We start from the raw sequence: 13,019 nt of genomic DNA, 5'->3' as shown, positions 1-13,019 counted from the left end.
AGAGGGCTGGTGCTGATGGCGGGGCTGGGGGAAGACAGGAGAGCGCCAGCCTGGGGGCTGGACCTTGTCCTGTGGGCTTCCAAGACCAAGGCCACCGGGTGGCCGGAAAGAGGAGGAGGAGGAGATATGGGTTTTTGTTTTTGGTACCTGGGGTGGGGGGAGAAGACGTGGTGGAAAGAGGTAGTTTGCAGGGGACAACGCTTCTGCTCAGCAGGAGAAAATGTCATCTACAGTGACGGGGTCACTGCCACCTGAGGGTCGTCATGGCGGGCACCTGGGAGGCTGGGGGCCTTGGGGTCTAAAGAGCCACACTTGGGGTGAGTGAGGACCCCCAGTCCTCCCATTTGCTGCTCAGCATGAACTCTAGTGAAGAAGGAAGGGGCACCTGGCTGCCTGATCCTGAGGCTTCTGTGTCCTCCCCTCCCCCCATCCTGATCTCAGCCACCCTGAGGCCTGGCTTGTGTGTGTGTGTGTGTGTGTGTTAGTCACTCAGTTGTGTCCAACTCTTTGCCACCCCATGGACTGTGGCCCGCCGGGCTCCTCTGTGCATGGGGATTCTCCAGGCAAGGATACTGGAGTGGGTTGCCACTGGTCCTTCAGGAAGGACACAGCTCTGGGGGCACCTCCTCCCAGCTGCTCCCTGGGGCCCGTGGCCTCACCTCCTGTGCCTTTGCGGATGGCCCTGCCTGCCCCCACTCCCACCCCATCTCACAGTCCTCAGGGTACGAGTGGGTGGGAGTCTGGGTGCCCTGGCATTCCTCAGTGTGCTCTTTCACCGTCCCGGGGGCCCTGCAGTCTTTTTCAGCTCCGAGGCAGGAGCTGGGGACAGAGGCTGAGAGCGGGCAGGCATGGGAGCTCTGGCCGCTGCTCTGAGCGGCATGGAGCGAGTCACTGGCGAGAGGGGCAGGGCAGGGGTGGAGGGCCTGCCAGGCTCTGCCCCTTCCTGCCTCTCGCCCTCGCCTCCTGAGGCTTCCTGCTCACAGCTGCACGCGCCCTCCAGGGCCAGACCAGCAAGTACCCCCTCCATCCCCACCCCGAGTCCCTGGGCTGCTCTTGGTTGGTTGGGGAGCCACAAAGCATGCACAGCACACAAGAAAGCTTCCGCTGGGAAAAAGAAAATGATGTCCATCAGAAAAGAGAATAGGTGACGCAGATTTGGAAAGAAAAAAAAATAAATTACCTTCAAAATACCCCCCTTTGCTCAAAAAAAAAAAAAAAAGGGTTTTTTTGTTTTTTTCCTCTGTGGTCTTCCTTTTTAAAATATGTTGCTCTTCCTAGGACTCTGGTGACTCTTGGCTGTCCCCATCCTCAAAATGCATACTTATTAGACCTTAAATAAGAAAAAGTCCAGTCCCCCCTCCCCCCCACAAGCCATCCTTGGCCTCCTTGAGGACAGCCCCTCTTGGTCCCCAGTGACTCCCTCCCTGTTCCCCTCACTTGGGGGGCCGCCACCTTTGTTAGCAAGTGCCTCATGCACTGCATGTCCTGGCTTTGTCAGGGGACCCTGGCGTGCTGCCCTGGATAACATTTTGTTGGAATCCACTTTTGGGACACCCATTTCCAACCAAACAGGGCTGTGAGATGGGGGCTTTCTGGGGGCTGGCTGGAGAGGATGGTAGCCAGGGTTGGGGCTGCACCCTGCTTTCCTATGGGCCGCATGCATGCCTGGCTGGCAGAGAGTGTGGAGGGCACCAGGAGGTAGAAGGCAGAGGGCCCTGCCTGGCTGTCTGTGGACTGGGTGGGGAACGGGACTCGGCCTGGGCTTTTCCCAGTCTATGGGCTGATGGGAGTGGGTGACGGTGGGGAGCAGGGCTGACCAACCAGCACAAGAGCTCCACCATCCCTAGAGACAGGAGATGGTCCAGAGGAGAAACACGCCATGGCTCAAGAGATCTCTTCTCCAGTGACAGGGCCCCTGAGGAGCCATGAGGGCAGCCCCCCAACACTGGTTGCCCCCGCTCTGCTGGGCCTGAAGAGACAGAACCACTGCCCTAGTGGCCTGTCCCCAAACAGCCCCCATCCGCATTTCTCCCGCAGCAGCAGGCCCAGGAGATGGGGACCTGGGCTTCCCGGGTCATCCTTCCTTCCCCACCATGCTTGGGGCCTGTGCTGGGTTCACAGCTGAGGCCAGTAGTACAGTCTCCATTTGGTCTCCAAGTCCCTAGTGGTGCAAATGACCAAGTGGGAGGGCAGGGCTCAGGACAGTGGGGCAGCAGCTCGTTCCTCAGCTGCAGGGAGGCAGCCGGCACGCCCCACGCCCTCCTCGCCCATTCCGGGCAGCCGGGCCTGTGCTATAGCACGTTGTAGTAGGCCATCTCTTTCATGGCCTGTTCGGAGAGGACGCTGGCCTCGGCGCTGCCATCCACACCCGCGTAGGCGTAGGCGTTCTCCTCGAAGTCCTCCATTTCCTGCTGGCTGTCGAGCTCAGAGGGGTCTGTGCCCGTCAGCTCCATCATGGGGTCTGCAAGAGAGGGCACAGTCAAGCTTAGCTGCTGCCTGTGAGAATGGCCAGTCAGTCCCACACAGGAAGCAGAACTAAAGGAGTGGTTCCTAGTCACGGCTTCCAGAAGACTCAGTGGTTTCCTCTACCGCCCTGCTCTGGGGGGACCTGACTGACTCCCGTGGCTTTTCAAATGTGTGCCGAGTGAGTTCAGGCCTGGATTTGAACTCTGGGGGGGGTCTCTTGCACCTCCTGAGTCATGAAAGTGAAAGTCGCCGTTTTCTCCGACTCTGCCACCCCATGGACTAGCCCGCCAGGCTTCTCTGTCCATGGAATTCTCCAGGCAAGAATACTGGAGTGGGTAGCCATTCCCCTCTCCAGGGGATCTTCCCAACTGAGGGATCGAACCCACGTCTTCCGCTTTGCAGGTGGATTCTTTGCCATCTGAGCCACCAGGGAAGACCCCTAAGTCACTAAGCCCTTATTTATTCTTTGCAACATGACTAATTAATCCCCTTTCCCATATGAAAGATTCCTGTGCTGTATCATGTTGGCCACACCACTTATTTGGCACCTACTGTATGCCAGGCACGTGACATGTATCATCTCCTGAATGCTCACAGCAACCCCATTTAGGAGAGCAAAAGCAAGTTCAGAGAGGTTTATCAACTTGCTCAGGGGCACCCAGCAAGTGCTATTGTTTTGATCTACTTGTGACTATCTCAAAGGGCTGTTTCCTCTGGTGCCAACTGTATCCTCTGGCCCTGCTCTCCAAGGCCAAACACTCAAGGTAGGTAAACAAAGATGATGAGATAAAAACTCTTATTTTAAAAGGCCTCCAGTCATTTTATCAAATTGAAATCTTTTATAAAGCTCTTACTGTTGGAACAAAGCCAGATAGAAAACTCCACAGAGGTGGAGGCCTGGGTGGGGCTGCCTTCTGATGAGTTTTGGAGGGAGGGAGGCCCAGAGGACACAAGGAGGCTTGCTGGCAGGGACTGTGGCTGAGTCCCAGTGTGCATTGTGCCCCGTCTATCTAGGAGATGCGTTGTATTTGGGAGGAAACAGAACCCAGCCCAGGGGTAGCCTTGATGAGTCTAAGGCATGGTTTTTCAACCTTGGCATTATTAACACCTTGGGCCATGAGTCTTTGTTTTGGGGGACTGGCCTGTGCATTGTAGGATGTTTCACAGCATCTGTGGCCTCTGCCAGCTAGATAGCAATAACATCACCCAAGCTGTAATACCCAACTGTCTCTTGTGTATTAGTTGCTCAGTCGTGTCTGACTCTGCGACCCCAGGGACTGCAGCCCGTCAGGCTCCTCTGTCCATAGGATTCTCCAGGCAAGAATACTGGAGTAAGTTGCCATTTCCTCCTCTAGGCAATCTTCCTGACCCAGGGATCAAACCGGAGTCTCTTGCATTGCAGGTAGATTCTTACCGTCTGAGCCACCAGGGAATCCCCAAATGTCTCTTAGACATGGTCAAATAAATGTCCCCCATTGAGAACCACTGATTGAATGGCAATCCCACTCCTTGCCAATGAGTGGCTCAGGATGAGGAATGGGACCCAATTCTGGCCAATGAATCATGAGGAAAGGCCTACTAGTGAGTTCTGAGAATGTTCTCATTGGTTTCATAGAGCAAAGGACAGCAGGCTCTTGCTCTTCCAATGGAGGTGAACAGGGAAGCATGTTGCCCTAAAGGCTACTGGCAGCTATTTTGTGACCATGAGGAAAATCACAGCCAATGCTGTGGAGAGAGGGAGTCTCACCCTGTCATTGCTGAGGGGCTGGATCAGTCAATTTTGCAGATAACCTGGACTGCAAATCATTTCTTCATTTATTTCCTTATTGTTTAAGCTGGTCTGATTGGGGTGTCTGTTGTGTCCATGGCATATGACACACTGAGTCTTCTGACTATAAAACAAGGTCAACTGCACCACGTCTTACAGACCCTAGGCTGTTTCTTCCTCAAATCCTAGTGGCACACTTTAATCAGCTATCATATAGCTGATTAAAAATAAGCTACATAAAGGCTGAAGAATTGATGCTTTCAAATTGTCGTGCTGGAGAAGACTCCTGAGAGTCCCTTGGACTGCAAGGAGATGAAACCAGTCAATCCTAAGGGAAATCAACCCTGAATATTCATTGGAAGGACTGGTGCTAAAGCTGAAGCTCTGATACTTTGGCCACTTGATGTGAAGAGCCATGATGCTGGGGAAGATTGAGGCTAGGAGAAGACGGGGACGGAGGATGAGATGGAAAGATAGCATCATCGACTCAGGGGACATGAATTTGAGCAAACTCCAGGAGATGGTGGAGGACAGGGAAGCCTGGTATGTGGCAGTCCATGGGGTCGCAAAGAGTTGGACACAACTTGGCAACTCAACAACAACAACAAAATAAAGCCAGGAAAAAGTTCTACCTTTGAGTCACTTGTTACCCTCCCAACTTTTTTTATTAACTCTATTTGGCAGTTCCAGTTGGCCCCAGGGAACAATTTGTACCATTTATTTACTTATTTTTTTTGCAAAAACATTAATCTACCTCTTGAATTACAGTCCTATAGTTTATTGGATAGCTCTATCTAGAATGTATGCTGCCTTCCTCCTGCACAAGATCAAGCCTGAGCTTCTCAGACCAAGGTTATATATGAGTGACTTGGGCCCTAGCCATTCCCCTGCCAATCCCTGCTTTACTGTCTGTTATCTGGTACAATCAGGAAGAAAGCCATTGTAGGCATCCTTGGTTGTTGACCTCAGATAGAAAGAGCTTATGCCTTAGCCACACCCTGGAAGAGAGGTTTGTAGGGACAGCTGCTTTCAAAGGACCAGTCCTGCTCTGTCCCTCCTGGTGGGTTTGCTTCCTAGCAGATGCACTAGAGTACTGGCTCTCAGACTCTACTCTGCATAGAATTAACTAAGGGGCTTAAAAAAGAAAAAAAAAAATTCGGATCCTGGGCCACATGCCAGATCAATTACATTCGAATCTCTGTGGTTGAGACTCAGGCATCAGCACTTTAAAACTTCTCTAAGTGATTTCAATGTGTAGCCAAGTTTAAGAATGGCTCTCTAGAGCTTAGAATCAGAGGTTCCCAATTTGAGTTTCTTGACCGGTAGCTTCCCTTTGACTTAGGAACTTGGAAATGCAAATGGTCTGACCCCACTCCAGACCTACAGAATGAGAAGCTCTGGGGGGTGGGATTCAGCACTTTAACAAGCCTCCAGTGATTCTCATGCTCCCTGGCTCAAATTTGAAAACCATCACTTCATTCAATGCCTCTAAAGTTTTCCAGTGCAAACAAATCACCGAGGGATCTTTCTGAAATGCAGATCCTGATTCAGCAGGTCTGGGGTGGAGGTGAGTCTGCAGTTCTAGCAAGATCCCAGGTGATGCCAACACTGCTGGCCCCAGAACCACATGCTAAGGAAGAAGGTGCAACAGAGCATCTATATGCAGTCAACAGCATTCCATCCTTACTCAGGGAGAATGGAAAACTGAGGACACTTGTTTCTACCAGAAAACCCCAGGCCACTCACTGTTCCAAAGCTAAAGCAGGGTTATTTCCATCATGCCCCAGCATCTGATTGGCTCCTCATGAGTAACCTCACATGGCAAGTCAACCCACCCAGTGATTGTCAACACACATTCCTAGCTGTGCATCTTGGAAGAAACTCCAGAAAAGTCAAATAGCTCCAGACTATACAAGGAACCTTCTGCAAGTGTGGCTGTCTACTCCTTCCTGTAGAATCTCTAGTGTCTCCTCCCCATGAGGCCAGAAAGAAGAAGGTGCTTCCACTACTGACCAGTGTTGAGGGGAGAGGTCATCACTAACACGTGGGGATGTTATAACAAACAGCCAATGAAACCTCCGCCAACTGCAGAGGTGAGCAAAAGTCTCCTGAGTATGTGGGCTGCATTCCTTCCGCCAGGCACTAGGAAGAGTGTGACTGACTGTATTACCCTTTTTGCCTTGGCCACTGGGAAGCTCAGGGCTCCCTTTTGCATGCCCACAGAACCTCCCACTTGTACTTGGGCTTGTGACCTCACCTGGCTCTCCCTTATCTTTCAGTTGGCATTTTCCCTTTTGTTACTTTCCTTCCCATCTATTTTTAAACTCATTATAAACTGGGGGATTTTTGCAGAAACTAATGCCTTTGACCAGTTATTTTTACTTTGGCCAGTCAAATATTAATTCCGTTATTTCACTAACACTTTGCAGATTATTACATTCAATAGTTATACCTGACACACCTATAAAGTCTTCTCCAGCACTATGAGTTTCATTTTCATTTTGAATATCCCAAACTAAGGTTTTTTTTTGTCTTTTTGTTGGTCTAATACATTCTGAATCAGAACTATATTCTGAAGAACTATCATCTTCTGAGACACTATTATTTATGTTGCTTAGACAATCAGAGGAAGTAACTGCATAAAATTCACCGAAAAATTCTTGTTTTACTCAAAATTTTATAATGCATCATTTTTGAAATTTTATGGTAATAAACTTGCGTTTATAACATACACAAGGTTGGAACAAAAATCTAACAGAGCAAAATGTGAATTATAACAATCGTAAATTGTATAATGAACCCTTGATCAGTTTTAAGCTCTAATAACTTTGCACGGTGACGTTAATTGTATCACTCTCTAAAAACATATTGATATGTCTCCAGACAAAAACGTCTGGGTAATAAAAGACATATTAACACATCTCCGGTCAAATAATGTGTTAAAAATGCTCTATCTCAGTGATGATCTTGCATGAGTTCCCTAACTTCTCTATCCTTCAGTGCCTGCATCTGTACAATGGTGATAATAACAGAGCCAACCTCGCAGTGAGGGTCACATGAGTTAATAAAGGCTTGGCACACAGCACTCAACAAATATTCTTTTTATTATTGTTTATGTGAGCCCACGTAAGTCCTTTGGAGAATACATAAACGTCCCATCGTTATCACGCTGATGGCCCTCCGGGGAGCCCTCTCTCCAGACCTGAGCCCACCCCAGTGAGGTCTCAGGCCTGGCCAGCCTCCCCACTCCCCTCACTGGACAGGAGGCTCCTGAGTGCGCCATGACAGGACCATTCCTGCTCCGTCCTCGGCGTGTGGCCCACCCACCTTGGCTGTCCAGGCCGATGTCCATGACGCCGTGCTTGACCTTCATGTGCCGGCTCAGGTTGCCCTTGAGGTTGAACTTGCTGGAGCAGTAGGGGCACTTGAAGGGTTTGCTACCCGCGTGAAGGTGCATGTGGCCCAGCAGGTTGTACATGCGATTGAAGGACTTCCCGCACACCTGGAACACACCCCGCCCCAGCCCGGCCTTGTCAGCCTGGGGGCCTGTCCTCCCCCACCCCTAGCCGCTCCCACCTCCATGGCTGGGCCTGAATCGCATCCCCTTTGTCCCTTCCTATGTGACTGCAGAGGCCGAGGACTGGGCCCCTCCTTGCAGGTCACCGTTCCTGCGGGTCTGCCCCACACTCCCTGAGCCGAGGCTGAGACCCAGGCTGGGAGCTCCGGCAGCACTGAGTCTCTGGCCTGGGCTCCTTCCCTGAGGCTGCACCGTGACCTTCACCCCCGCCCCCAACTCTCCAAAATCAACTTCGGGGAATTCCCTGGCGGTCCAGTGGTTAAGATTCTGCACTTTCACTGCCAAGGGCCTGCGTTCCATCTCTGGCTGGGGAACTAAGATCCCACAAGCCTCAGTGCAGCCAAAGAAAAGCAGCCAATTCAGTAGCTTATAGGACCTCAACCCTCACCACCTACCCCCCACCCCCCCAGAGCCCAGCAGTTTCAGCCAACGGGGGTTGGGTGGGGGGAGCGGCCCCCCCTTGCCCAGCCTGGGTCCCGCCTCCTGTGATCACACGCCGGGGCCACTTGTGAGCAAGTCCTGCCCTGGGGCCCGAGGGTCCGGTACCTTGCATTTGAACGGCTTCACGGGCGAGTGGACGATCATGTGGGTCTTGAGGGTCTGCTTCTGCACGAAGGTCTTGAAACAGATGTGACACTGGTAGGGCCGGACGCTGGTGTGGATCAGCATGTGCCGCTTCATGTTAGCCTGCAGGGTGAACTCTCGGCCACACACCTCGCACTTGAACTCCTTCACGCCCTGTGGGGAGGTGGGGGGCGGGCGGGAGCTGTGGTCAGGACCGCACGATGGACACAGGTTCTGGGAGTGTGTTCGTGCGGCCCTGACCATCAGGGCTTCTGGGAAATGACTTTCTGTTGTTTGCTGTTTCTTAGTCTCTCAGACGTGTCTGACTCTGTGACCCCATGGTCCCAGTGTCTATCTCTCGGCAGACAGACCGTGTCTCCTGTGTGGGCCGGCTTGACACAGTGAAGATGACGTGTGTGACCACCAGGGGGCCCTGCCCTTGGGGAGCTGACTTCGTGCATGGTGTGTGCACTGCATACACTGAGGCTGATCACAGGAATGTTTTCAGTTTTATCAGCCTTTGATTTTTGCTTTCCCCTTTTCTTCATAGTATTATTTATTTATTTATTTTAACACTTTGTAGACTTGTGGGGATTTTAAAGTCTACAAAGATAGAGGAGAAAGATGGCAAGTACACAGCACGTGTACTTATCGCTCTCTATTCTCATCACCCAAGCCCCCTGCAGGCATAAATAGTCAATCATCTGGTTTTATGGCCAAGGCCAGATTCAGCTTCAGAATCCTTCTTAACATTACAGTCTAGGTAGCTACACCAATTGAATGGAGGAGCCCAAGGGGACTTCCCTGGTAGTCCAGTGGCTAAGACTCAACGCTCCCAATGCAGGGGACCCTGGTTCGATCCCTGGCCATGGAACTAGATCTTATATGCCATAACTAAGACCCAGTGCAGCCAAATAAATTTTTAAAAATATATTAAAAAAAAAAAAGTTCCCAGGGCTGGGACAGGCTGGATTCTCGGCTTGGCAGGATATTCTCCCCTACTCACTGCAATGTCCACTGTGAGAGACAAGGACACGAGTTCAACCTGGAGCCTCTCTAAGGCCACAGCTGTGGAGAGTGGTAGCTCTATGCACATGCGTGCTCTACTGGTCAGTCATGTCCGACTCTTTGCAACCCCATGTACTGTAGCCTGCCAGGCTCCTCTGTCCATAGGACTTTCCAGGCAAGAATACCGGAGCGGGTTGCCATGCCCTCCTCCAGGGGATCTTCCTGACCCAGGGATCAAATCGGAGTTTCTTATGTCTCCTGCATTGTAGGTGGGTTCTTTACCACTAGCGCCACCTGGGAAGCCCCAGCTCCATGCACATTCAGCTTCAATGTGAAGCTGGTTGGCTTTGGGTGGAAACCACAGCGCAGGCCAAGTGCCAGAGTGGGATGGTGGGACCCGAGAAGCCTCATTCAGCCTGTCTGGATGTAAAGGCCCCTCAAAGGAGGTGACGCTGGCTGAAAGTCAGGGTGGTTAGCAGCCTCCAGGGAGGCAGGAAGGCAGGGGAGAACTGGTCAAGGTGATGTCTAGAGACACGGCAGACAAGACAGTGTTGCTCTGCCATCTGTCTCCACAGGCCACTTTGCCTCATTTCAGAGTATTTGGAACCAATTGTACTTCTCCATAACAAATATTTTCCCTTACATTCATTCCCTTTTTAAAGCTTTTTTTTTTTTTTTTTTTTTTAATATTTATTTGGCTGTATCGGGTCCATGTTGTAGCACATGGGCTCCAGAGCACACAGGCTCAAAAGTTGTGGCCTGTGGGCTTAGTTGCCCTTTGGCATGTGGGATCTTAGTTCCCCGACCAGGGATCAAACCTGCATCCCTGCATTGGAAAGTGGATTCTTAACCACTGGACCACCAGGGAAGTCCCTCACTCCCTTCTACAATGAAATATATTTAGTATTTGCTTAAAAGAGAGTCAATGGCACCCCACTCCAGTACTCTTGACTGGAAAATCCCATGGGTGGAGGAGCCTGGTGGGCTGCAGTCCATGGGGTCGCTAAGAGTCGCACACAAGTGAGCGACTTCACTTTCACTTTTCACTTTCATGCACTGGAGAAGGAAATGGCAACCCACTCCAGTGTTCTTGCCTGGAGAATCCCAGGGACGGGGGAGCCTGGTGGGCTGCCGTCTATGGGATCACACAGAGTCGGACACGACTGAAGTGACTTAGCAGTAGCAGTAGCAGTAAAAGAGAGTCACACGCTTTTGATAGACTCTCGTAATTATGAGAGGCAAGGGGAGCCCTTTGTGTTCTTGAGCATCTCATCTACTTCCCTACGGCATCCTGGCCTGTCTCTGGCCGGGTCCTCCCAGCTGTGAGATGGAAAATCAGCGATTCTAAAACTATGCTCCTTGGGTCCTGCAGGGATTCTTCAAACACTTCAGTTCAAATGTTTTAAAATGAATAAAGTTTTACTATTTAAAAAACTAATTTCAGAGCACCTGAGACACTGGGGCTGAAGCCCCTGCAGAGCTCCAGGCTTGCGGCCCAGCAAGTCCCCCCAAAGCGTTTGCTGTTGACCTAAGGGGACCCAGCAGGGTGGCAGATGTGTCCCCTCTGCTCACCTGCATCTGAATTGCAGATGTCAGGATTAGGTAGGAGACACCACATTCAGAAACATGTCTTTGGTTGTTAAATTAAAAAAACGGTTCATATCTTAAAAAAAAAAAAAAATCCCCCAAACCACACACACAAAAACCAAAATCCAAATAAACAAAAACTAGTTTCAGTTACATCTTTTTCCTAACACTCATCAAAATAAAGCAGAGACATCACTTTGCTGACAAAGGTCCATCAAGTCAAAGCTATGCTTTTTCCAGTGGTCATGTACAGTCCCTTAGACAGCAAGGAGATCAAACTAGTCAATACTAAAAGAAATCAACCCTGAATATTCATTGGAAGGACTGATGCTGAAGCTGAAGCTCCAGTGCTTTGGCCACCTGATGCAAAAAGCCAACTCACTGGAAAAGACCCTGATGATGGGAAACACTGATGGCAAGAAAAGGGGGTGACAGAGGATAAGATGACTGGATGGCATCATTGACTCCATGGGCATGAATCTGAGCAAACTCTGGGAGATGGGGAAGGACAGGGAAGCCTGGCATGCTGCAGTCCACGGGGTGCAAGGAGTTGGACACAACTGAGCAACTGAACATCAAAATAAATATATTTATTTTGATAAATAAATAAATAAATATAACGATAAAAATAGAAACATTTGGGAATTCCCTGGTGGTCTGCTGGTTAAGAATCTGCCTGCAATACAGGAGACGCAGGAGACAGGAGTTTAATCCTTGGGTAGGAAGATCCCCTGGAGGAAGAAACTGCAACCCACTCCAGTATTCTTACCTGGAAAATCCCATGGACAGGGGAGCCTGGAGAGCTACAGTCCATGGGAGTTGCAGAGTCGAACACGACTCAAGTGACTGAGCACACAAATATTAAAAAAAGAAAGAAAGAAACGTTCACCACCTAAGTGGTCTCATCCAGCACTATGGGAAGCCCTGGATGAAAGCTCGGCAGGAGGAGAAAGCAGAGACTCAGGAGGCCGGCCGGGGGGAGGTGTGTGCCTGGCGGGGAGGTTCCAGGGGCCAGGTCTGGCCAGGGTGCGGCTGGCACACGGCGCCCTTACCTTATGGGTGAGCGAATGCTGCTTGAGGTGGTGGATCTGGCTGAATTCCATGCCGCACTCGGTGCACACGAAGGGCCGCACGTTCTGGTGCTTGAGCATGTGATTCTGCAGCTGGCTGCGGTAGTGGAAGGACTTGTCGCACTCCAGGCACTGGTAGAGGGTGGGGCCCTGGTGGGAGGCCAGGTGGCGCTTCAGCTGCGTCAGCGTGGAGAAGTCCAGGCCGCACTCGACGCACACATGGCAGCGGCCGCTCTCGTGCTTCACCTCGTGGGCCTTGAGCTCGCTGGGGTAGGCGAAGCCGCGGCCGCAGAAGTGGCAGCTGTAGGGCTTGACCTCCGAGTGCAGCAGCATGTGGCGCTTGAGGTGGCTGGTCTGCGTGAAGGCCTTCTGGCACACCTGGCACTTGTGTGGCCGGGTGCCCTGGTGCGTCAGCAGATGCGTCTGCAGGTGGCTGGGCTGCTTGAAGAGCTTGCTGCAGTGCGGGCAGGAATGCGGCTTGATGCCGTTGTGGCCCAGGATGTGCGTCACCAGGTTGTACTTGGACGTGTAGGACTTCTCGCACATGCGACACTGCCAGCGCTTCTGCCGGTCGCCGGCCTCCACCAGGTACGAGTCGTCGATCTGCACGTTGATGTCCAGCCGGTCCAGCTGGGCCTTCTTGTGGCGCTCCACCGTCGAGCCGGCTGCGTCCGCTTCGAACTCGCCCACCTCCTGCCACACGAAGCCCTGCTCCGGCTTCACGGGCTCCGGGGACTCCATGGTGGGGGGCTCGGGGTCGCTCAGTGGGGGCAGGTGCGGCGGCTCGAAGCCGCACTCCACGGGCAGGGCCTCCGGCCTGGGTAGCGCCATGCGGGGCTCGGCGAAGGCGTCCCGGGCCGGGTCGGGGAAGTGGGGGTCGAAGGGGGCTACGTCCAGCTCCGGCCGCGGGGCGCGGGGAAGGTGTCGCAGCGTCCGGGGCTTGCGGCTGAAGACGCTGAGGGCGATCATCCTGACCCCG

General features: G+C 52.0%; 1 protein-coding gene across 1 annotated transcript in view; it reads right to left on the bottom strand.

The window, feature by feature from the left end:
• Positions 1 to 6: 6 nt before the first annotated feature.
• Positions 7 to 13,019, bottom strand: part of ZNF710 (zinc finger protein 710) — a 74,588-nt gene continuing 61,575 nt past the window's right edge. Inside the window, exons 3-6 of the mRNA XM_010841138.1 lie at positions 12,023 to 13,010; positions 8,358 to 8,549; positions 7,562 to 7,736; positions 7 to 2,461 (exon numbers count right to left, since the gene is read on the bottom strand). Of these exons, the coding sequence (XP_010839440.1) occupies positions 2,292 to 2,461; positions 7,562 to 7,736; positions 8,358 to 8,549; positions 12,023 to 13,010 (1,525 nt within the window). The 3' untranslated portion in view covers positions 7 to 2,291. The remainder of the gene's footprint in view (positions 2,462 to 7,561; positions 7,737 to 8,357; positions 8,550 to 12,022; positions 13,011 to 13,019) is intronic.

This window comes from Bison bison, unplaced genomic scaffold, assembly GCF_000754665.1.
Source record: "Bison bison bison isolate TAMUID 2011002044 unplaced genomic scaffold, Bison_UMD1.0 scf7180017864155, whole genome shotgun sequence".
NCBI lineage: Eukaryota > Metazoa > Chordata > Mammalia > Artiodactyla > Bovidae > Bison > Bison bison.
The sequence above is the reverse complement of the archived record's forward strand: the minus strand, read 5'-3'. Positions and strand labels throughout refer to the sequence as shown.